Source organism: Pipra filicauda, unplaced genomic scaffold (assembly GCF_003945595.2).
Source record: "Pipra filicauda isolate LSUMZ 115617 unplaced genomic scaffold, ASM394559v2 scaffold183_size1465899_pilon, whole genome shotgun sequence".
NCBI classification, from domain to species: Eukaryota; Metazoa; Chordata; class Aves; order Passeriformes; family Pipridae; genus Pipra; species Pipra filicauda.
Window position 1 is genome coordinate 280,982 of NW_024104291.1, and position 23,674 is coordinate 304,655.

Consider the following 23,674-nt stretch of genomic DNA (forward strand, 5'->3'; position numbering starts at 1 on the left):
CCTGCATATGTTAATGAGGGTTTGGAAGTCCCAGAATTTTGTGAGGTTTTTTCCAAAATAAGTGCATCCACCCTAAAATTGTACTAAATCAGGTTTTAGAGAGGCAGCTGTCACCCAGCATATCTTGCTATACAAATGGGCTCTACCATGTTGGAGGTTAGCATCTCAAGAACTTTTATTAGGGTATAGATACATGCCTTCTTATCTCACTGGTAACAGAAGTAGTAGTGTCTGCCTCTTTCTTCAGTTTAACAGTCTGTCCATTTTCTATGGTCTTCACAGGTTCACGTGGTGGCTTCTATCTGTTTGGGTCAAAATAGCCCTTTTTAGCAGAGACCAGCAACTTTGCATTTTAAGCTCACTTGCCATTCTTTGCGAGTGAAAAGCAGGATGACTTCTTGGGGCAAATGATGGATAATCATTCATTTACCCACTCAGTTCTATCATGTGCTTCTTCGAGCAGTTTTTGAGAGAAACTTGAGGCTTTTTGAGTTTGACAGACGTGGTGTAAGGGGTCAAGTTCATTCCCCGTTGACTAGAATTCACATTGCGAAAATTCCTTTTATGTTTTGTCTGAGTGCTGTGATGTTTGATGTATAATGTTATAGGTGTACCGTGTTCCATTTTGGAGAGTTTTGTTTTGCAGAGGAAAAACAAAGGAAACTGGAACTGAGTGAAAGAACAGGACTTGTTCAAGTTACATCTGTTTTTATTGTGTGATACGCCAACTCAGGAGTCTTTATGTAATAGAACCAAAGAATACCCAAATGTTATATGATGACCTAAAAAATTGTTCCCCGGGCACTGATAAAATGGTTGTTTTATGATGAGAAGGTTCATAGTATTAGATAAGCATGAAATCTCCCTTTCCTGGCTTTTAGTATTAGTACTTCAAAGTACTGTATAGCTATCTGCCATTTCTGCACTGTCATAGGCATCCACTGAGAGAGACAACAAATGGACCAACTTGTTATTTGTCAAGGTGTTTCTGTCTGATCCAAGCATCTGCCTTCTGTGTGTATGTGAGGTTGGTTCATTGTCCACACGCAACTGTGAGTGTAACCTGCTAATACTATTTTGGGACCAGGATGGTACTATTACTGCAAAGAGAAGAGAGTTCATCTCAACTGTGTGCAGATTTGGGCATCACTTGGTCTGTTCATCCTGGAGAAGAGGAGACTGAGGGGTCATCGCAGTTACAACTTCCTCATGAGAAGAAGCAGAGGGGCGGACACCAACTTCTCTCTGGTGACCAGTGACAGGACCCAAGGGAATGAAGCTGTGTTGGGGGAGGTTTAGGCTGGATATTAGGAAAAGGTTCTTCACCCAGAGGGTGGTTGGGCACTGGAACAGGCTCCCCAGGAAAGTGGTCACAGCACCAAGCCTGACAGAGTTCAAGAAGCGTTTGGACAACACTCTCAGGCATACGGTGTGATACTTGGGGCTGGCCTGTGCAGTGCTAGGAGTTGAACATGATGATCCTTGGGGGTCCCTTTCAACTAAGGACACTATGATTTTAAAAAAAACTTTGATTACTTCTTAATCACTCTCTAAGTAACATCTCTGTAACATGTCTTTTTTTTCCTTTATTCCTCTTTGCGTTCATGAATTATTTCTTTGGAAAATAAATTAATTGTGTGCATTAATGTCTTTTGTGTTACTGTTTTCAGCACATCATGGTGAATAAATATTATATCCTCAGTCCAGTAGGCAATAATGACCATTAACCTGATTGTTAACTAATGGGTCTCACATGGAATGCTGAATGCATGCTCACTCCAAAATGGCAGAATCTGGCTCTCCTTTTTACTGTAATAAAGCTGCTTCTGTTTGCAACACTGTGTTGCTGGGAAACTGCAGCTAATTTTTATGGCGCATGTCAGTAGTACTGATTCAAATTATACATTTCATTGAGCAGCTCTTCTTTTTGTTTGTTAACTGCCTTCTATAAGGGGAGAGAATTTTTTTGTTGTTGTTCTGTGGACAGCGGTATCTATACCAGAGAATATGACTGAATCTGGAACAAAAGCTCAGATTGTTCTGTTGATAACATCACTGTACTTCCAAAGTTACTCTAGGGGGAATGGTGGCCTGGTTAAATTTACACCAGTTTGATAGTCAAGTCTAATGCAGATATTCAGGAGAATTCCAGGTGAGGTATACACATCTCCTCAAACTGCTGTTTTTCTGTTTCAGATTCCATGGTGCAAAACTTCAGCATGTGGCGTGACTTTAAAGCGAAACAACAAAATAGACTGAGAGATTATGAATTGGAAAATTATGTCGTTTTGGTTCACAACACAGAGACGGTGGCAATTTTGGGATTGTGTAGAATATGCACTCCTTTTTAAAATGATTGTTGCACAGCTTGCATGTGGATCAGGACATGCATGCAATTACATGGGCAAAAAGTGGGTGTAATTGGGCATGCACCTAAACAGGAAAATACATGTGTAAGGTGGAATCTGACTAATAAGTAAAAAATCTTTTGCTTGCTGAATCTATTCCTTTTCTGGCTAAAGGAGATGGTAGTCCGTTTTGTGATGTTTACAGTCTGCTTAGGTTTGTAGCAGTGTCTTGTTTTTACTCTTGCTTGAGATGCCTCTATGAAATGGGAGGAGTGTGTGTCTGAAGCCTGCTTGCTTAAACACGCGAGTCATGTCAGCTGCAATGCGGCAGTGCTTGGTGCTAATGAGGTGAGCAGCCAGAGCACCCGTCTGCTTATGTTTGCTCATCTCTGTGCAATTATGGCTGTGGGGATTGGAAAAAGGAATTTGAATTGGATGTGCCTCTGTTTTGGCCTTTCCAGGGTGTGGTTCTGTGTCCTCCTGAGGACTGGGCAGCATATATCTACTTCCTTTTTGGGAGTTAGGTGATTGCTTCATTTTGTTTAAGGCAAGCTCTAAATACATCCTGGTTGGGAGAAGAAAAGAAAAAGAGGAAGTAGAGAGAGGGGAACACCCTCCCTTCTTTCACCCCCCATCTCTCACTATTCAAATGCACTTTCAAATGAAATAAATTCCTTGGCAATCTGTGTCTTCAGGTTGAATACATACAAGTCTGTATTTGTAAAGTAACATCTTTGGAATAGAGTAAACAGGTTAATCAATTAATTTTGGCTAGATCTCAGTAGTTACAGCTGGCCTTTGGTAGGCACAGAAATGCAGATGCACTGTGATTTCTCAGCCCACCTGCTTTCTCTTTTTTAGCTGTTAAAGTGCTGACTACACTGTGAGCTCTGTATTTGATGCTGAAGTCCTAAAGTTCTACTTTGAACATAAAGCGAGTAATGTGAATATCAAATCCTGTTGGTCTTTTCTCATCCTCATATGCCAGACTGTCTTCATTGAGCTTGATGCCTCCCGTCCAATCCTGTCGTATTCCTATTCCTGCAGCCTGTCTTTCAGTGTTTCTTTTTCAGAGAATTAGTCTATAAAACTGTAGGTCATGATTAATACATTGGTCTTGGTGGCAAAGCTGGCTTTCCTTCTAGTTCCTGCCTTTATGTGACAGGGTGCTTCCCTGTTAGCTGATAAAGTTATTTTGAATACTTATAAATCACATTGTTGAAATTACCTATGTTAAAAATACTGCTGGTTTTTTGTGGTTTTTTAAGGATCGTATCTAATCTCTGTTACTTTGGCAATATGTTTGTAATGTTATACCACAAACAGAGGGATCAATACAGTTGGGACTGGGAAAGCTATGAACTGCATCTTGTAGGCAAGAACCAGTGGTGGGAGGCAGGAACCTCCTGAGCTGTTAATACAGCTGATGTGAATGTAGTGTAGAGCTAACACCCATAGAAAGGATGGCGTGTCAACCTAGAAAAAGTGTCCTTCACCCTGGAAAGAAGCCCAAGATTGTGTGCCCTAAATAAAGTCTTGTTTTTGCTTAGTCCTACCTTTAAGTGGGTTAAGAGTGACATGTATGAAACAGCACAACTGACAAGATGCATGGTAGGGAGAGTTGCTCTGTTTCAACACTCACTGTTGAAGTCTAGTATCTCTATTGTGATCACAGATAGTGCAGTATTTCTTTGCCTGTTTACCTTTTGCTGATGGGATGGTAAAAAACTGGGACGTTTTTCTCTTCTGTCTTTAGGTCTCCGGGTGAAAGGGGAGCTTGTTACTTCTTACCCACAAGTGGTGGTTGTGCGTGTGCCAACACCTTGGGTCCAGAGTGACAGCGATATCACAGTCCTTCGCCACCTAGAGAAGATGGGCTGTCGACTGATGAATCGTCCCCAAGCCATCCTCAACTGTGTCAACAAGTTCTGGACGTTTCAAGAACTTGCTGGTCATGGTGTGCCTCTTCCAGACACTTTTTCATATGGTAAGGCTTTTGGATCAAAAGGATAGCATAGTTGCCTACCACTATTTACGCTTTTGCAGTGCAAAGGATGCGAGTCAAGTTTTGGAAATCCTTAGAAGTTCAGTAGCATGAGGCTAGTTCCACAGCTAAGTGCTCAGTAACCAGGAGAGGAAATTAAAGTTACGACACTCAGGTTCTGGTTTTGGCTTTGTTTATTAGCTGGTAATGCTTTGAGAAGAGTACTTTAACTGTACCTCAGCCTTCCAAGCAACTAACTTTGGCTGTTACTGCTAAAACATTTTTAACTCTTTTCCAATTGCCAGAAACAACAGACAAGAACTTGGGGAACTAAATGTCCTAAGATACTACAGAGATCTAGCCTTTGTTAAAATCTGAAAGTAGATTAAACTTCTGTATGAATAAAAGTATCTGCAAATATATTAGCTTCTGTGGAAGGACAAGAAGAGTACAAGGCCTTGTGTTCAGCTTTTAACAGGTGTTTGGGGTTTGTTTCCCTTCAAAACAGCTAATTGTTGTTTCTTGTGCCTGCCTCTCGAGTCTGTGGTTCCTGACAGAGTGCTAGATTAGAGGAACCATTTGTCTGAGCTACCCTGAAGCTCTTAATTACAATCTATTAAAGAACTGAAGATACCTCTCAACCTTCCTTTCTTTCTTGAGAAATGCCAGGGCTTTCCTCCCCTTCGTGTTGTTGCACCAATAGGCTTCCGTAATGGGAACTTGGCAAAAACAGAAACAAACTTGACAAACAAAACCCATGGTTTTCTATTAATTACTATAAATTACTATTTCCATCACTTACTGTGAAAACACATCAGAGAAGAAACGCACCCTTTCTTCATACATGTAGTTGCTCTAACTCATTGAGAAAGGAATGAGTTTTTAATTTTTTTAGGGGAAGGGAAGACCATGAATGATGGGATAATTGCAGAACATATCTGTTTGTTCATAACTCTCTGCCACTACTTTTAATGCCTACCTCTGGAATTTGACAGAAGCATGACCTTTTTTTTTCTTTTTTCTATTATTTTTTCTAAACTGCGAGTATCAAGTTATCAGTGAGAGCTGGCTTTGCCAAGTAAAGCAGGATGTGCTGAATTACATGTTATTCCATGGCATGCATTAAAATCCATGGTAGGGTAGTGATGGCTGCTGCTGGCTTTGTGACCAGCTGCTGGCTGCTGTGGCTTTTGACTTCTGCGCTTTACTGCACATGCTGTTAGAGGGGCTCATCCCTTTGTCTGCTGACACTTGGTCAGTCTTCTGTGAATTGAACTCAAAGAACCTTGGAATATCAACCATAATGTGTGAATGGCCATTAAAAGCTACTCTCTAAGGTCCTTACAGATGCAGTGAGATTAAAAGGTTTAAGTACTACATTAGGATATAGGGAGAATGAGATACAGGACACTTGAGCCTTGGAAAGGGGGGAGGTGGAGTGACAAAGTATTGATTGTTACTGCTCTCTGGATTATGCCTTGTCATTGTATTCCATGTTGCTTTCCTGGTTAGTAGTTTGGATGGAACTGTTACTAGTGTTACGTCTCTGCTGTTTTCCTTTTAGACACTTGAAAAGGTGGGAGTTAGAGTAAAAAGGGTAAACTTGAACAAGATGATAGAGTCAGGTCATTCAGATTTGGAAAATAAGATTGAGCCTTTTGCAATTGTGATCAAGAGGCCTTTGTCAACTTGTGTCTTCAATTTCAAAGGAAGTAGGAGTTAGTATCCCACAGATCACAAGCACCTTCAAAGTCTGACCATGCTCCATGACCAAGTTTCTCTTAACTGGTAGTTTTTAATGCATTGTCTAAGCTGTAAGGGTGGGAGGAAGGTATGCCAGTTACATCCCCAATTAGGCCACACCAGACTGGTGGCACATAATGTTGTTGGTTTTCTTTTTGCCAGGTGGTCATGAGAATTTTTCCAAAATGATTGATGAGGCGGAAGTGCTGGAGTTCCCTATGGTGGTGAAGAACACGCGGGGTCATCGAGGTGGGTGTGAGGTCAGGGGTGAGGCCAAGGAATATTCTAAGCGGCACTCTAAGATCTGGTCTCATCAAGGAATGATAGTTAAGAAGGTCTTCTGTTAGGTGCCAGACTTCTTTCCAGTACATACAAATTTTATCCTGCTTTGACTTCTGAATGTTGAATAGACTGCAACACTGGGAAACAGTTTTAGTAGGGCCTAGTCTTGCAGTAGTGTGGGGGGGAAAGGGGTTCAAAATTATGGTGCATTGGTGACTTCTGTGGGGAAAGCTTCAAACTGGAATAATGGAAGGTCGGGCCTTAGGAAAATAGAGAGAAGTCTACATGGATTTTAGGGATGCTTTTAAATAGGCTTAAGAAATGAAATCTCAGTTCATTCAGTGACTTTTTTTCTACTTGACTTTGTAATTAGGATTCTAATTTAAATAAAATCTTACGTATTGTTTGTCAAACTGGATCTTTGTTTTTCCGAAAAATACCTCTGACAGTGCCAGTGGTATTACAGCAGGTTCGGATTAAATTTTTCCTGTTATTAGTCTTTTGTTTTAACTATTGGATATGAAACAACACATTAACTTAATTTAGTGTTAGATAGCGATCTACTAAAGGAAACTGAGCGTAAATCAATTTCAGAGGTTATTTGCACAGGTTGTTGCTCTGTTCTTAACATACTTTAAAACCAATTTAAAAAAATACTAGAAATATAAACAGACTAAAAATGAAGTTTGAGCACATAAACCAGCAATTGCTTTAAGCAAAATCATAACTAAAAGACAACACTTCTTCCTTCTTATTGTGTGTCAGTTTGCTGCCACTCAATGCTGCTCTGGTGCATCTCTTCTGCTGGCTTGAGTGCTTCTGTAGTAAATGGAATCAGGAACTGATGCTGGATGAATCTAGATGGGTTATTTTTACTTAGATTAATTCCTTACATGACTTAGCACTTACTCGTACAAATGCTTATCTTGATGTAATGGAAGAGTGAGAACAAAATGGTGGGGCTGGGGAAGATGAGACCTGCTTATCTTGGTGGTAACACCACTTTGGTTTTAAATGTGTGTGTGGAGCTTTAAAGCCAAGTTGGAGTTTGATTTTGCAGCAAGCTGAATTTCACAACTGTAGAATATCTGAGACAGTGGATTTGACTTGACACTGCCTCTAGTTAAGATCTGTTAAATAATGATAGTTACAGCTATTGACTTCCTTCTCCTTTTTCAGCTGTTTACAAGTTTTGCTTTTAGAGCACTTTAAATTCCAGGCATTCTAATGCAAATTTATGCACAGTACATATCTTTTCACATTAAGAGAGTTGGGGAAACTTTTTCACATTAATTGAAGAACAGCCATTTAGAAATGGCATTTAAAATAAACAGGCAAACATGGTCATAGGTACTGGCGGATGAATGAAAGTAATTTTAGCTGTGTTTTCTGTGTAATTTGCTGCTGCAGCAAATGTGCCAATCTTATTTTTGCCAAGATGTTGTGATGCTGCATAATTCTCAAGAACTACAGAGTTTCCCTCCATGGCATCATTCTTCCTATTTAATTTCAAAAATGCAGTAGGATTATTAAGTGCCTGCAAGAGACATAAAGCCTGGAATAGGAGAAAGGAGGAAGAGAAAGCACATGGAGGTTTTTGCTGTCTTGTCATGATTTTTAAGCTTACATTCTCATTTTTCTGTAATGAGAAATTCTGTGTTCCTCAAGCAATGTTCTGTGTTATGGAGACCTTAAATCCTGACTAAAGAGGCTGCCCCAGTTGGGCTTTGGAGCACTTGGTGGAATTCTTTACATATTATTTCTCCTCCTTGTGCTACTGCTGCATTTCTGTCGCCTTATTTAAGATTGGCAGTTTATCAATTTATTTTTTTACTCTGTTAACATTGTAACATAATTTGAATGACAGTTCTGCGACAAGAACTGTGCAGCCCTATTGCAAAACATAAGTCTAATATGACATAGAAAGAGCCCTTAGGAAAGGGGAAAAGGAGTTGGGAAATGTAGCTAAAGGTGGGAAGGAATGCAGTCTTTTAAGACGAGAAATGAGGTGGAAATTGGTCTGTTTCAGAAGTGACTTTCATCAGTATTGGTAAAATTGGGAAAGAACAAAAAAGTCTTTGGTGTGCTCTAGAAGGGAAGGGGAATGAAACAACATATTTTAGGTTAGAAATTCCAAGTCCTAGAGGTGTTGCTTGCAGAAAAGCTAATGATTTCTGAAGAGTTGTTTTTCGGGGTTTTTTTTTGTAAATTGTAGTATATTCCATTTATTTCACGTCTTGTGGAATCTACTAAATTATCTTGGATACTGTAGAGTCTAGTATTTTCCTCTGAATGTAGTTGTTCCTCTGCAAAACCTCATTCTGGAATTGTAAGCCCTTGTAGGTAATAGGTAGAGCAGCATTCAGCAGCTTCCCAACAGGGAAGTGGTTGATTATGCAGTGGCACACTTGTGGCTTCGGAGTTTTTAGTTGCCCAGTGTTTAACAGTTTCATGTTGTTGGTTCCTGTGTGTCAAAGCTGTAGGTTGTGGGTCCAGTCCTCTTGGATGAATAAAATTGTTATTAATTAAATGTCTAAATGTCTGCTGCTCTTTTAAGTATTTCTTCCCTTTTTTCCTCTCATTAAGGACTTGTACCAAAAGGAGTAGAAATTGCAAGACCACCTCCTTTATCTACAAGTTTTTCTTTTTTCTTTCTTTTTTTTCTTTCTTTTTTTTTTTTTTTTAACTCCTCACATGTCTCCTCAGCTCTGTCAGCAGCACTTGAACACTTAAAAGCACTGCATCGGTGGAACACTGTTGTCCATGGCAGAATTTGTAAATGGGTATATGGGTATATGGATGGGGCCTCTGAGAACAGGCAGCATGCTGGTCAGAGGTTTTACTTTCATGTGCTGAATCACTGATGCAGCTCAAATGAGTAGCTGTTTACAGTCTTCTGATGTTCTTTTTCTCCATACAGGTAAAGCTGTGTTCCTGGCACGAGACAAGCACCATTTGGCCGACCTAAGCCATTTGATCCGTCATGATGCCCCTTACTTATTTCAAAAATATGTTAAAGAGTCTCATGGCAAGGATGTACGTGTCATCGTAGTAGGAGGCCGTGTGGTGGGCACCATGCTCCGCTGCTCAACAGATGGGAGGATGCAGAGTAACTGCTCACTTGGTAGGAAAAGCACTGTTCATAGTTTTGGTCAGAATTTTTCAATTCAGCTGAAAAATCACAAAGCCAACTGAAATAAGCTGCAGGTTTTATTTTGTATTAATTGTGTTTACTGCTGGGGGCTTACAGAGGGAACCTAAGAGTAGGGATTAAGTAAGATACATGTTGAGCAGACACAGAGGGAGAGACATTCTCTGCCCACAGTATTAGATGGATAGGATGAATGAAAAACAGGGGAAAGTTCTGGAACACAAATGGAGCAACTGATGTGGTAGTGGCAGTTTCATGCTAATGCCATGTTATCTTTTGTTCCATCCTGTTGAGAGGAACAGAAAAAGAAGGAAGACAGAAAGCGACACTTAAGGGAGGTGGAGGAGAGAGTTGGCAAGAGGGTACAAGAGAATGTTAAGAGAGGAAACTGTTGAAGGCAATAAACAGTTGGATTGCATTGTGCATCTTCTGTGCTACCTTAAGTCTGTCAAGTTCCTCTCTGCAACCTCTTCCCTCAAAGACCGTATGTGGAAGGAAGAGGAGGTTACTGCATTGATTGTAGCATACTCAGAACTGCATAGCTTTGGACACAGGGTTTATGAAGGTAAAAGGAGGAAGGAGTGTTGAGGTTGCCTGACTAAAACTGTACTGAACCTGAGCAGAGATAGGATAAAATATGTTCATGTGTAGTACAGTTTTGGTTAGTCAAAATGCCTGAGAGGTTTTAGTTACTGCCTGATATTGAGGAAATGTAACCTGAAAGATTTTTCTGCTAAATATTTTTTTTTGTTATTGTTGGGGTATTTTTTGAACTTTTAAGTATTGTGATAGATGAAGTCTGAGTCAGTTAATACTTAGATGATGGACTGTTAACTGGACTGGCTGACGTTCAGACACAAATGATCCCTAGTTCTTGCTTTAAAGGCAGTAACCTGTGATAACAAGTTGAGAGGGGACATAATAAGTAGTCTTAACCCCCACTCCCCCCAATTATATTTGTTAGAGCTGTAGTCTTATCGAGAGCTTGTGACAACTTACAAATATGTAGGGAAGGCCTTGACCTTAGAAGGAACAAGTGTGGTATTCTAGTTCATTTATTTTAATATCCTGGGATCATAAAAATGTGTGATACTTTTTCTGGACTAAAAAGTCATCACTTAACTGCTTTTTAAACAAGTCATAATCTTGACCTGCCAAAGGCAGGTCAGAATATTTTGAAATCCTCCTGTGGCTTCAAGTTCATTAGTAGTCACAGAGGAAAAGGAGGTTGATTTCTGAGTCATCAGCAGTCTGCTTGCAGGCTCACTTTGGAGCTTCCCAGCAGAAAAGTGCTAACCAGTTGAGAAGGATGTCAGTCACCCATGACCAGAGTACAGACAGCAAGTTTTTTCACTTTTTCCAGGTGGTGTAGGAATGATGTGCTCACTGAGTGAACAAGGCAAGCAGTTGGCAGTCCAAGTGTCAAACATCCTGGGGATGGATGTGTGCGGCATTGACCTGCTGATGAAGGACGACGGTTCATTCTACGTCTGCGAGGCCAATGCAAATGTAGGTTTCATTGCCTTTGACAAGGCTTGTAATTTAGATGTAGCTGGTATCATAGCGGACTATGCCGCTTCTCTGCTCACCCCCGGCCGCTTGACGCGGCGCATGTCCTTGCTCTCTGTGGTGTCCACGGCAAGCGAGACTAGCGAGCCAGAGCTGGGCCCTCCAGCTAGTGCCGCTGTCGACAATATGAGTGCTAGCTCCAGCTCTGTCGACAGCGACCCTGAGACCACGGAGAGAGAGTTGCTCACCAAGCTCCCGGGGGGTCTATTCAACATGAACCAGCTATTAGCCAATGAGATTAAACTCCTGGTGGAGTGATGCCACTTGTAAATAGATGACCAACAGAACTCTCTCTTGTAAATTTTTTTTTTAAGCCAACTTGCAATGCTGTTTATCAGAGACGCTCAGAGGAAATGAGGAAAGGGGGTGGGTGTGTTAGTCAAGAGAGCAAGAGTAAAAGGCACACGTGCTGTGATTGCTGTCCCTACCTTTTTGCAGAACATTAAATTGTCTTCATTCGTCAGCATCAGCTTTACAATAAAGATGTTCAGTTCATAACCAGGCAGCAGATTTATTTGAATGCTGCTTTGGTCCCCAGATATATTGCAGTTCATGTGTCTTCACAGGCAAGCATTGAAGCATGATTCACACTCGAAGATTTTCAGAAAGTTGTCTGGCAGCTCTCTAGAAACTTCTGTGAATTACTGCACCAATAAAGTCTCTTCTACCTCTGTAAGGCTTGATCCTGTAAATTGCTGAGTGCCTCAAATTCTTTATGTGAGTTGAAGGTGTTAAATACCAAGTATTTTAAAATTCCTGGACACCTACTGTTCCTACTCTTGTAAGTGGGAGCTGTAAGTTCAGGATCCTCTTAAAGTCATCACTTTCTGACCTTGCAGGATATGGCCTTTCAAATGATGAGGCTGAGAGAAGCGTCAGTTGACTTAACAAGAACTTTCTGTAAAAGTCTGTAAATTGTACCATCTTGGTATTAAGTGGCAGCTTTGTGTCTAAATTTCTTTATAAAGCTTTTGAAGGAGGATATTAGTACTTGTGTTTTTCTCATTTCAAATCCTGATTTTGGAAGGTATCTAGGAGAATTAGTCATATTCTATTTGTGGGCAGAAATGGCACGTTTTAACTATTTTTTGCATGGTTGGAGGAGATAAACAGCACTGTAATGTTTGGTATACAAAATGATGTTTAATCCAATGTGAAAATGAATTACACTAGTTTAAAGCAAACGTGCATCGACTTGTATTTGTTAGTGTTTTAGTCTTTCTGAGAGAGATCTGCAATGTTAATGTTCCTTTTTCTTTTAATACATGCTAGTCCAACACTCCCTTCTCTATGCCTGCATCTTTAACAGTGGCCAAAGTGAAAACACCGCAGACTGTTTGTTAAGAAAACACTGAGATATAGCCTGTACATTGTTGGGGTTTTGTTCATTTGTTTTTATTTTTCACTTTTTTTCGGAGGGAGGAATGTGGTAAGGCGTGGAGGAGGGAAGAGCTGGTTAAAAGTGATTAGTCGTTCAGAGGAACTTTAGAATAAAGCAGTTCACACAATACGTACCAGGCTTACTTTTTCCCCACTGAACATAAAAGCTGATGTTGGCAGAAATCCAAAGAGTATAACTGGGGAGAAATACTCAGTTTGTAGCTTTGGGAAAAAAACGCGTTAGATTTAAAAAAAAAAAAAAAAAGAAAAAAAAGAAAAAGAAGAGAGCTCAGCCAGAATTTAAATAAAAGAAAAAAAAATAAAAGAAAAAAGTATATAACCTAGGTCCACAATCAATCAACAGATTGACCCTGGACCCTTACACGTGTGTGGTGTGAGTGCACACACTTGTGTGTGTTTGTGTGCGCGCGCATTTGTTTTGCTTGATTTCTTTTGGGGTTTTGGCTGTTTAGCTCCTAATTTTTTTCCAGGCTTCCTGATTTTCCCTAATCCTTCTGGCTGTGCATTTTCTCATTAGCCTTGAGCTGGTTTGGAAAACAAATAACCAAAACAGATACTGAGCTCATTTTTCAGTCCTTGTCTTCCTCCTCCTTTTCCTCCTCCTTCTCCCTTTTCATTCCCCTCTTATTCTCTGGGTTCATAAAACCCTGGAACTATAGATATATATATAGAGATAAGCCTCTTTTTTAAAAACATAAAGTAAAACGTTTACAATTGAAAAATAATCTTGTGAAAATAGGTTTTGTTTGGAGGGGGGTTGTGTGTGTGCAATGCTGCTGTTTTCTGGATACTTTAATGGAGCATGTCCCATGTACCCTCTGAGGTTCTGCACTGCCCACCTCTGTGGCCCTTCCTCACCTCTCTGCTGCTCTGCTGTTTTATCTTCACTTGGACCTTAAACACAACTCACGGACACTATGCAGAGAGTCTTCAAGAGGCAATAAACAGAACAGTATTAACCTGCTTTATGGAGGTTTGATCATGCTTCTTTGTACAGTTTGTTTTTTTTATTTTAAAAGGAATGTAATAAAATGGCTTTTTTTTTTGTAGAATTAAATATTATTATTAAAATCAAGTGAAAGGTTGACTGTTGATGTTAAGCAGGAGAGTGGACCGGCTGGTCCAGCAAAAAAAGGATCTTCGGCAGTAAAGGTATTTTCAAATCCTTATTGAGCCTATAAGTGCGCAGGTTATACATGAAGAATATAAAGGTCTTCAAATTCCATGAAGAGTTGCAGAACCACAGAACATGAAAGAAACCTAATTCACTAGTAACTGAGCTCTAGTCACTGAGCAGTAAACTGTCTCTTCCAGAGACTCTTTTTCCTTTGCTTGTTTATCTGAGGGGAATTTCGGATGGGGGTGGGGGTGTTTGTTCTTTTTTTTGTCTGTTTACTGGTAGGTGCCTCTACTCCTCTAGGGGCTGATAGGGTCAATCCTTCCCTTTCCAGCTGTGTCATACGCTGAGCACATGCGGAATAACAGCAGGGAGTAAACATGTGCTAGTTGGTGTAATGGGACCTCTGTGTTTCTGTCACAGGAAACATCTTTTAGAGAAAGGAGCTGGTAACTGAAGGTTCTGGACTGGGTTTTTTGAGTCTCCATAGTATTTCTTGGCTCACAGGAACCTTACATTTCTATCACCTTTTTAGAAAGTCCAGGTTACACCTCACAGTTGTAAAATTTGTGAAGTAAAAATAAGATTTTTTGAAAGACCTCTGTTTGGTGCTTTCGTTGCTAGTTTGGAGATAAGTCTATGCATAGTGGTCACAGAGGGAGACAGGATTTGAAACATCATGTACATTTGTTTGGACACTGGGTATTGATGCTGCATGAATACCTTGCTTGAGGGTTCATTGATACAAATGGGCACGCTTGTCTCATGTACTTACTCCCTACTTACCTCCTGAAATAGTGAAATAGTGAAATGCATAGAACTGCCTGGGGATGCAAGAGAAGTGTCTTGTTTTTACTTGAAGGAAAAAAAACACCAACAAATCTAGCCCATGGTAACCAGGCAGTGTTTCCCACTGAAGGTGAACTTCACAGATGTCAGCTTTATATCTTCTTCGGTTCCCTGTGCTGAAAATCACATGCTAAACTTTCATACAGTTGCACTAACACTACCTCCATATGTGGGTTTGGAAGCATGTGCTGAAAAAATGGTCAACACAGTGGTGGTTACAATAGTGCCAGTACAGCTGATGGCTATACAGCTATTTCTGTGTATTTTAATCTTTGAAAGAACCAGCTAGAAACTCTTGTTTGCAAGAATAAGTTTCTTAATCTACATGGGATCAAATTTTGTTCTTTGTAACACTGGAGATTTTCTTCTGTTGAACTTACTGTATTTATAATTAATGTGTTACTATGTCAATGTATGGATTGTATCTTAAGCCTTGTATTCAATGCTTTAATGTGTTTTATAAAATCTTTTCTTGTAATGTTAAAACACCTCATCTGTAAAACAATGTCAATGCTCGATGCTTATATTGACTGTTAATGTTTTCATTCTGAGCTGAGGTCACTCTTGAAGCAATTTCTCCACTTCATGTGCTATCTTTGTGTGATACTTACTCAGGAAATAATCTCTGGAACATCTGTGTATGTCAGGCGCAAAGGAGATACTTCTTCAGGTGCTGTACAGGACTACAAAATCCAACAAATGAAACCAGTGACTTTTGCTAAATATTTTCTCCCCTTATTGCAAAAATCTGTCAGTTAAATACATCAGGGACCATAAGGGCTTAGAGAGACTTTGAAAGCAGATCACATGTACAGTATCTTTCTCATGGCTCACTCTTTTTGAGAAGGTTTATGGGCTTTATGGCTGGTGTGAGACACACGACCCACTCCTGTTCTCTCTATGGAATAGTAGGTGCTCGGACAGGTAACTTCTGTTGCTACTGTCTTTTTTAATTTTTAATTTTTTCACTGCTCTAGGAATTGTTTTAAACTGTACACTACAGGATTTATAACCAGGTGTTTGCTGCCTTTTTCTTTGTTTTATTTCGTTAAACCTTTTCTTAACCTTTGAGAGTGACTTTTGGAGCATTCTGATGGTGGATCTTGGCCTGCTGTTAGAAGTCTTCAAACCTCTCATGTTTATAATTTGAGTTGAAAAGTTTTTGTTTTGTTTATTTGTTTAAAACAATGACACAAATTGGATGTGAGGATTTCGGGTGGGATTTGTTGTTGCTCTGTTTTGTGTGACTTATTCTACCTTTTTTTACAGAAACGTGTTCTAACAGTTCACACTTTGTTACTGTTCTTTGCAAAACTTTTCAGGAGCCAAAAAAGTCAAACAATCCAGAGAAAACCCCTTCTCCCCTTTCCGATGGCAAGAGTGAGAACTTATGAAAAATCCTTGAGAATGTTCCTTCCTAAACTTTTCCCCCCAGTAATGCAAGCGGGTAAAATGGTAAACGCAGCAGTTTGGTGACATCCAAAACCGACCTGTTGTCAGGTAAATTGAGACTTTTCTGCTCTTACTGTAACCTTCATAAATTTGCTAACTTGTCTGCCTTCCTTTCTTCCCATCAGTTCATTTTGGTGAAACTTGTTGAATGATTTCTTTAACTGTGATGTTTAGAGAAAATCCTACTTTTCTTCCTCGATTTCCCTCCTTATGCTTGTTGACCTTTAAAAAAACTGTCATTGTCCTTTGCTTTACTCAGGTAAGACAGAAGTGAGTCCCCTCATGTGACTGTGTGAGGAATAGTTTTGTAATACATTCATTCCACTTCTTTGTCAGTTCAAGGTAGTTTGCCTTCAAGTGTACTATTTTAGCTTAGATTTTTGAAAGGTATGTTGCTTTCCATTTACCAAATGAACATAAAATATAACTGCATCAATTAGGAGTTGATAGATATGAAAAACTAGTGCTAAGAACGTTAAATCTATTAAAATTCAGTAGAGCAGGATCCGGTAAAGAGGACAGATGGAAGAATACGTGTGCTGAAGAAAAAGACTGTTGGGTTGATTATTTCTGTTTGTGGAGGATGGGGGATATATTTTATGTTGTCCTTACTGCTATATCAAAGCACTTGTACATTTTATCCTTCTCTGGTAACTCAACTCCCTGAATCTCAAACCATGTAAAACTGCTGGGTACTTAATATTCTTTTACTTCTTTTAAGGAGGATAATCTTGTATTTTACTCAGATGTAAATATCAGACAATTGGAATACCATTCCAAGTTGAAGAATATGAGCCTACAGACAGGCTTCCAAGTTTCCAAATGCAGTTTTCTATTTCCCATGACATCTGTAAGGAATTAGCACTTGTTTCAGATTATTTTTCTGTGTATGCTAATAACTCCTCTATACTGTAATAAAATAGTCTACTTTTCGTAGTCTCAATTTATATTTTCCTGATACACAGTAAATTTATCAGCAATACCATAAACTGCAGCTTCAAATTAAGGTGGGAGGGAATAATTTTATAGCCAAATTTTGCTCTCAATTACACTGAGATAAACCTGGAATCACTCTGTGAAAGTCAGTGGAGTGATATCCAATTTCACTGGTATAATTGAGTGTATAATTTGTGTCTTTAATTTTACTTGCAAGATAATTTTACAAACCTGTTATACTTATGTTTCCAATGCTTTTTCCTTTCAGACACACCCACTTCTTGCGTCTCAGCACTGGGCAGGCCTATTCCTTTATTTGTGTATATTTTTGTGCATCAACTGCTATAGGACACGGGTGTAACACTTTCAGGCATGTGGTTGGGTGTCTTTTTGGGGTTTGTAATAATGTCTAAATATAAGAATTTCTTTTCCTCAAATTTATTAATGAATTCATGTTGGATCACAGTTTTGCATCTCTAACCTGATTTTAGATACATATTAAGTAGAGATTGTCTTGAAAGAAATACAGATCTTTGGTGGGGAGAGTTGATAAAAATGTACTGCATTCTGCAGAAATTAATGTTTTGGTATTTAATGTTTCTTGGAAGGTGGTTTTACAGATCATGCTCCTTCCTCTTCATGGAATGGCTTTCAAAGCCTTGTATTGATCTTGGTTTTGCCCAGTGCTTTGCCTAGTGTATGGGGAAATGTTGTAGAACTTGAATAGGCCATGACATCTTAGACAAAGGATGATGATTATGTGCATGCTGAACACGAACTTCTTCTATATGCCCTTCTGCTGCAACAGAATAATAAAACTGGTAGGTGGCAGCAGCAGCAGCAGCAGAAGAAACTCATGACTGTGACCTGAGAAACCTCCAGTACTGGGAGAAATGGATTGCAAAATACTAACTGGAGTAAGGGGAATGGAGGAGAAAGGCAGAGTCCCTGAACTGTCCCTTTGAATGGTGAGTCTAATTTACAGAATTCTAACCATCAAAAGACTGCCTGTAGCACAGTAGGCACACTGACCTATCTGATTTGGTGTTTGGTTACCTGATGTCCTAATTCTCATCTTTGATTCAACATTCCAGTTTCCCGTCTGCCTCTATAAGGCATAGTATATATCTTAAAAAATTAAACTTCACCAAAATTGCCACATCTTCCGAGTACTGGAAAATAAGGCTGGAAGGAATTTATCTAGCCCATCCATTCTCTGCCTCACAGGACGATTAATTATAGTTGTGCCATTGGTGAAATTCTAGTTTTAACCTAGTTTAAAAACCAAAGAATAATTGGGCCTATTTGCCCCAAAGCGCCTGTAACCTATTGCTTCTTAGCATATTAAGCGATAGAGGTATATAATCTAAGGATTCTGCAATCTTTACCTGTGGAATTTTATTTTATGAAGGTAAAAGTATCCTTACTGTCAGGCAGCGATCAGCCTCATAGGCTCAGAGCTCATATGCTTTTTTGGCTACTTAGAGAGCACCATATAGATGACATGATAGAAGCCTGAGAAGTGCCATGATAGTAAAGAACAATGTTCTTTATGGAGACTTCCTATATCCCAAGGCAGGAAAAAAAGGTTCGGGTCACCAACAGTTAAAATTCCTTTTGAAAGTGGGAAATACAAAATATATAGTGTTTCTGACTTAGTGGATAACAGCTGATAGTTTCAACCACCTCTTTAGTTACCTAGACCCATGACTCTGAAACCTGTTTGATTGCACATCCCTATCAGAAAAAAAACGTTTTGAGCATATATATATGCTCAAATATATATTTTTTAGAAGTTATATTCATGGATTGCTACATACATTATAAAACTTACATAAATACAAGAAATTAAAACAGGATGAGATAAAGATGAAGACTATTTAAAACATTTACTTAACTATATTTATTAATGGTGAAAAAATATTTTCACCCTGCAGCCTTATGGATTGTCTTGAATCCCTCCCTGGGGAAGGTGCACTCCCCTTTATGGACCACTGATCCCGACATCATAAAATACTTACTGTTGCAGCTGTCATTAGTATGTTCCACCATAACAATACCTCCATTTCGAGTAAGTCTCCTACCAGAGATTAAAATGCTGACCTTTATTAGGATGACTTCCCTTTCTGAAAAGAAAGTAAAAGAGGAGAGAACAACAAGATATGGAAGCACTGATGAACTATCTGGCATAGGAGAAATTTGAATCTGGATCAGCTGAAAATGCAGAGAAGCGCGTCCAAGTGGATTGGGAAAAAAAATTGTGTCCAGAATATATACCAATATGCAGAATACAGCGATCGCTTTTGTACTTTCATAAATGTTTCTTAGTTCACTGACAGCTGAGTATTAGTTGATAAATTCAAAGTTCTGTTTCCTGTTGTTACATGGGGTTACACTAAAATCAGTATATGCAAGAACTAAACTGGATCTGAATTTTGATAGCCAGGCAGCTAAATACTCTCCAGTGCACATCAGGCACCACTTAGGACTGTGGACAACTGGTATGCTTTTCTCATTAGCTTCTAAGTTATCATACAGCCTTTGAAAGTATTATGTGGGCTACAGGCTGGAAATCCCAGAACTGAATTACTGCAGAGTGAAAGGAGATTGCATGTGCTAAGTGGAAAATATTTTGTATGGAGAATTGATTAGACCCTTGTTATATATGATGAGCAAAGTCTGTATGTGAGAAGAAACTCATAGGGAAAGGGTTTTAGATCCGGTCAGGCTTGAGAAGTGAAGAAGAGAAAGTAATTTCTGGTAGTAGAGGCAAAGGAGTCTGAAACCTGTGTCAGTCTGTCATCAGAATAGAGATGAGGCAGGGAAACAGTTTTTGCTGATATTGAGCATTCTCAGCTGCTTTTGTAAGGAGGAATCTCACCAGAATTTCTGTATATAATATATGCTAAGGATACTAACCTTTGCGAGCTGAATCTCAAGAAGGAGAGCTGAAAGTTCCGTTGATATGGAAACTAACTGTAGTGCTTGCCTACTTGAATGGATGGTCATGTGGATTAAAGGTGTTACTGCACTGAGTTTAGATGGCAGTAATATTTGGGACGAGGGGCCCTGAACATGGCCCTAGTTGCCCCAATACACCTGTAACCTATTGCTTCTTAGCATATTAAGCGATAGAGGTATATAAATGTATCTTAAGTTTTTTTAATGAGCAAGGTGACTTAGAGTCAACTGGTCAGGAAAGGATTATTTTTTTTTGTATAAACAAAAAGGCATTTAGAATACTGTCTCAGATCCGCCACATTTCTGCATGTGGCTGTCAGTACAAAGGGTTTTGGTTTTTTTTCTTTTAGATGTGACATAGCAAAGCATCCTGTTTTCTGTATCTTTGATATGGTAGAGATCTGAAGCAAAATATTTTCTATTCTTGTCATAGACTTGCACGGGCAGGCAAGGGGGGTGATACGTATGTGAAAGAAGGGTCTGGATAGGATCCTCACACTGACTGAAAGCAAGATGATGGATTAGGCTGACAGAAAAGTTAACATTTACATTGCACTCATGCAAGGTATTTTCAAGGTATTTCTGCATCCTTCTTTTGTTCCCTTTAGGAACAGTACAAGTGTTACTAGAATATACAGAGTCTGCACAGTAATATGTCAGCATATTAAGCTCTGCCAAGTCTCTGTGCGAGAAGGGCTTATAAAAGATTTATGTGAATTTCTGTGTGTCTGCTTTTTTATTTGGAGGCAGTTTGCTGTATGCAGCTACATACAGTACTCTTTCTTAGGGTAATAGATATTTTTGGTTTGTTTGGAAGGAGAGGAGTGTGCTTGGGGAGTTGAATATGCCATTCTATTATCCATTTCTGTAGGAAGCAGAATGGTTAAGGGAGAACAGTTACTGTGCATAGGAACTACACAATTAGTTATATCCCAAGTCTGGTGTCAGTCGAGTAGTCACTGATGTTGCTGGGGAGAAAGCTTTTTGGTTTATCTTTTAATAAGAGCAGACAAAGAAGCGTCTGAGAAAGAACTTTGAGAGTGTTGCATACATTGAATTGCATCTTTATCTTCTGTTGCCATTTCTTTTTGCTTTCAGAACTCCTTGATGTGCTTCTGTACACATCTTTTACCAAAAAAATATTGGCTTCTGAAATGTCAGTGGTGCGTAGGGCTGAGATTGGTTGAACAGGGTGTGGAATATAGGTGTGGAGTGCTCTCTAAGAACAGTCAGCTGTGCTAATCTTGGCCTTGTCTGAATGGGAACAGGGAGTAGAAGTCTAACATAGATTTTGCTGAGCTGTATGGTTTTATTGCAATATACACAGTAGTAGCAGAAGTGTTTGTCAGTAGTATCCTCTGTGTCTGTAGACAGTGCAGTTGCTTTTGCTCAACAATGAATTTTTAAATTTCCCTCTTCATGTAATGCTTTTCATTTTCCCAAGTACAGGTACTGTGTTATGTTTAATGTAATATGATATATATACAGTTTTCCAACTCAGGACTGAATTTTTGTGTTAGACAAGTTGCAATATAATTGAGATTTTTCATACATGAATGGAAAAGAAATTAAGTTTTATTAGAGGTCATTGGATTTTTTTCAATGAAGTGTTCTAATGGGAAAAAAACTAATTTCACAGAATCAGTTGGTGTAGGGAAGACCTCTGAGATTGAGTCACAACCTTTGAATGAACACTACCATGTCAACTAGACCAGGAACTAAGTGCCATGTACAGTCTTTTCTGACATGATGACTCCGCCACCTTCCTGGGCAGCCCATTCCAATGCTTGACAACCCTTTCTGTAAAGAAATTCCTCCTGATGTCCAACCTGAACGTAATTCATTGTTGTAAAAAAAAATAAATTAATTTATCACAGTCATGAATTTTCAGGCATATATACTAATTTCCAGAATTTATTGGGACAATCCCTCTTGTACAGATTAGCATTTGTTGTTAGAGAAGGAGGAAAAGTCCATATTATATTAGCCAGTAACCCAAAGCTACCTCTTTGGCCAGTCATGCATTTTTTCGATGCAGATTTCCTGGAAGCAGTGATACTGCTGAGCTTCCTTGATGCTTAGTTTGTCTGTGTTGTAAAATACATACATTTTGGAGAGAGAAGAACTGGAGAGGTGAAAATTGTACACAGTGTTATGTGGACTGAACATGAAGGTGCTATGAAGCAGAGAGAGAAGACTAAGCAGTAGCTGTATACACAGGTGTTCTTTTCATTCTGTCATATCAATGTAGTGGGAGGCCAGGAGTCAAGAGGAATGTTTCAGTTATGCCTTGATGAGGAATGGGAACGTCACATTGACTGTTTGTGCAACTGTATATATTTCACATCTGTAAATATTTCATTTACAAGAAGTCTGATTTGCCCAAGGATGTGTGTGCAGGTTCCCTTTCTTGCTGCTACTGTGCAAAGCACTGCCTGGTAGTCTTTATTCTCTGGATTTTTTCTGTTCAATGGTGTCGTGCATTAAGTCTGAAACTTGTATTTTGAGAGTTTCAAGAGGAAACTTGGTCTGCTTTTGTGTATATTTTCCCATGCATCTAACAAACACAAGGCCAGCAGAAACAACACAAATGTTATGGTTGCTCTCCCCACCCATCTTTACAACAGTGTATGGGAGGAGTAGTCCAATTGTAATGTGATGTAGGAATACTTGTCCATGCCTGAATGGAAATGTTTGTTTACTGGATGGCAAATACTGAAGCTTTATCAGTGGGAGAACTAGGCAGGAAGAGTCTGCAGTTTGACTTTGCTAAACTTTTATACAATTTTTCCTCCACATGAAATATTTCCGCAGGAGTCTAATGCGTGTGAAAGATGCTGGATCACCAGTTGCAGAGATTGAACTCTACCTACTGGAAAGGTAACAGGAACTAGATTTTATCATTAGAACACAGCCTTCACTGCATCTCACTCCCTGACCTGGAAAGACCTTTTCCAAGGTCAGAAGAGGAGTTTGGTACCCATGGCTCAGTCCTTGGTTGTGTCTGTAATGCAGCTATCAAGGAAGCCAGATAGGTGCCGGGTACAGAGATTTTTTTATGATATTTGCTTGAATTTCTGGTGTTCATATTTTGGGGCAAAGACTAACTTTTTCAATGGTTTATTTGTCTAGGTTTTTCTGCAGCAACAGGAGGTCGTCTTTTGCCTCTTATGGGGACATTTAGCCTTTTGATAATGCCTCCATCACAATGAAGGGAAGAAAGGATGGACCAGCAATGATGTGGAATGGAGTGATGTCCACACATGGCATTAACAGTCATTACGATCCCTGTCCTAATTACATGGAGAACTGAATAAAGAGTTGAATTGTAATTCATGAGAGTGTGAGGTTCTTTTTGGTATCTTCTGCACCATCTCCCCTTTCTGAAGTGCTGGCTAACTTCAGAAATCTATTCATCTTGTATCAAAGCTGCAGCTAAGCAAGAAAAGTAAAACCTGTTTGATATTTGTCATTATAGTAATCTTTTTTTCCTCCAGGAATTCAGTTTGTAAGAGTTCTAAAGCACTTTATATTGACATGAATAATCTTCCCAAATACCTTGGTAACTTTAGCATCAGGCCTTTGATGTTGTGTTATAACTTCACCTGAGTCACTGAGAATACAAGTCTTACGAGTTTTACAAGTAAAATCATACCATACTGATCATACTATACTGATAGCTTTGATGACTGCTAGAGAAAAACAGAACTGCAGCTCAGTTAATCTACCAGAGATAATATGCCTTTGGATTTTGAAGCCACAGTGGCAGGGCTTGTTGTAGACATGGTCACGTAAGTTCTTACTATCTGTTGTTTCTGAAGAGAGCTAATCTTTCAAACCATAGGTTATAGATCTTGCACATGGCTCAATTGGTTTGTTGT

At 39.3% G+C, this 23,674-nt stretch overlaps 1 protein-coding gene across 9 annotated transcripts in view; it reads left to right on the top strand.

Annotated features, from left to right (window-relative positions):
- RIMKLB (ribosomal modification protein rimK like family member B) overlaps window positions 1–23,125 on the top strand; it is a 53,659-nt gene extending 30,534 nt beyond the window's left edge. For 8 of the 9 annotated variants that reach the window (XM_027723931.2, XM_027723935.2, XM_027723934.2 and 5 more), the window contains 6 exons: window positions 4,105–4,335; window positions 6,238–6,324; window positions 9,278–9,481; window positions 10,872–17,800; window positions 22,608–22,673; window positions 22,926–23,125. In XM_027723931.2, the coding sequence (XP_027579732.1) occupies window positions 4,105–4,335; window positions 6,238–6,324; window positions 9,278–9,481; window positions 10,872–11,335 (986 nt within the window). In that variant the 3' untranslated portion in view covers window positions 11,336–17,800; window positions 22,608–22,673; window positions 22,926–23,125. The remainder of the gene's footprint in view (window positions 1–4,104; window positions 4,336–6,237; window positions 6,325–9,277; window positions 9,482–10,871; window positions 17,801–22,607; window positions 22,674–22,925) is intronic. The other variant, XM_039380027.1, reaches the window with a different exon arrangement.
- The last annotated feature ends 549 nt before the right edge of the window (window positions 23,126–23,674 follow it).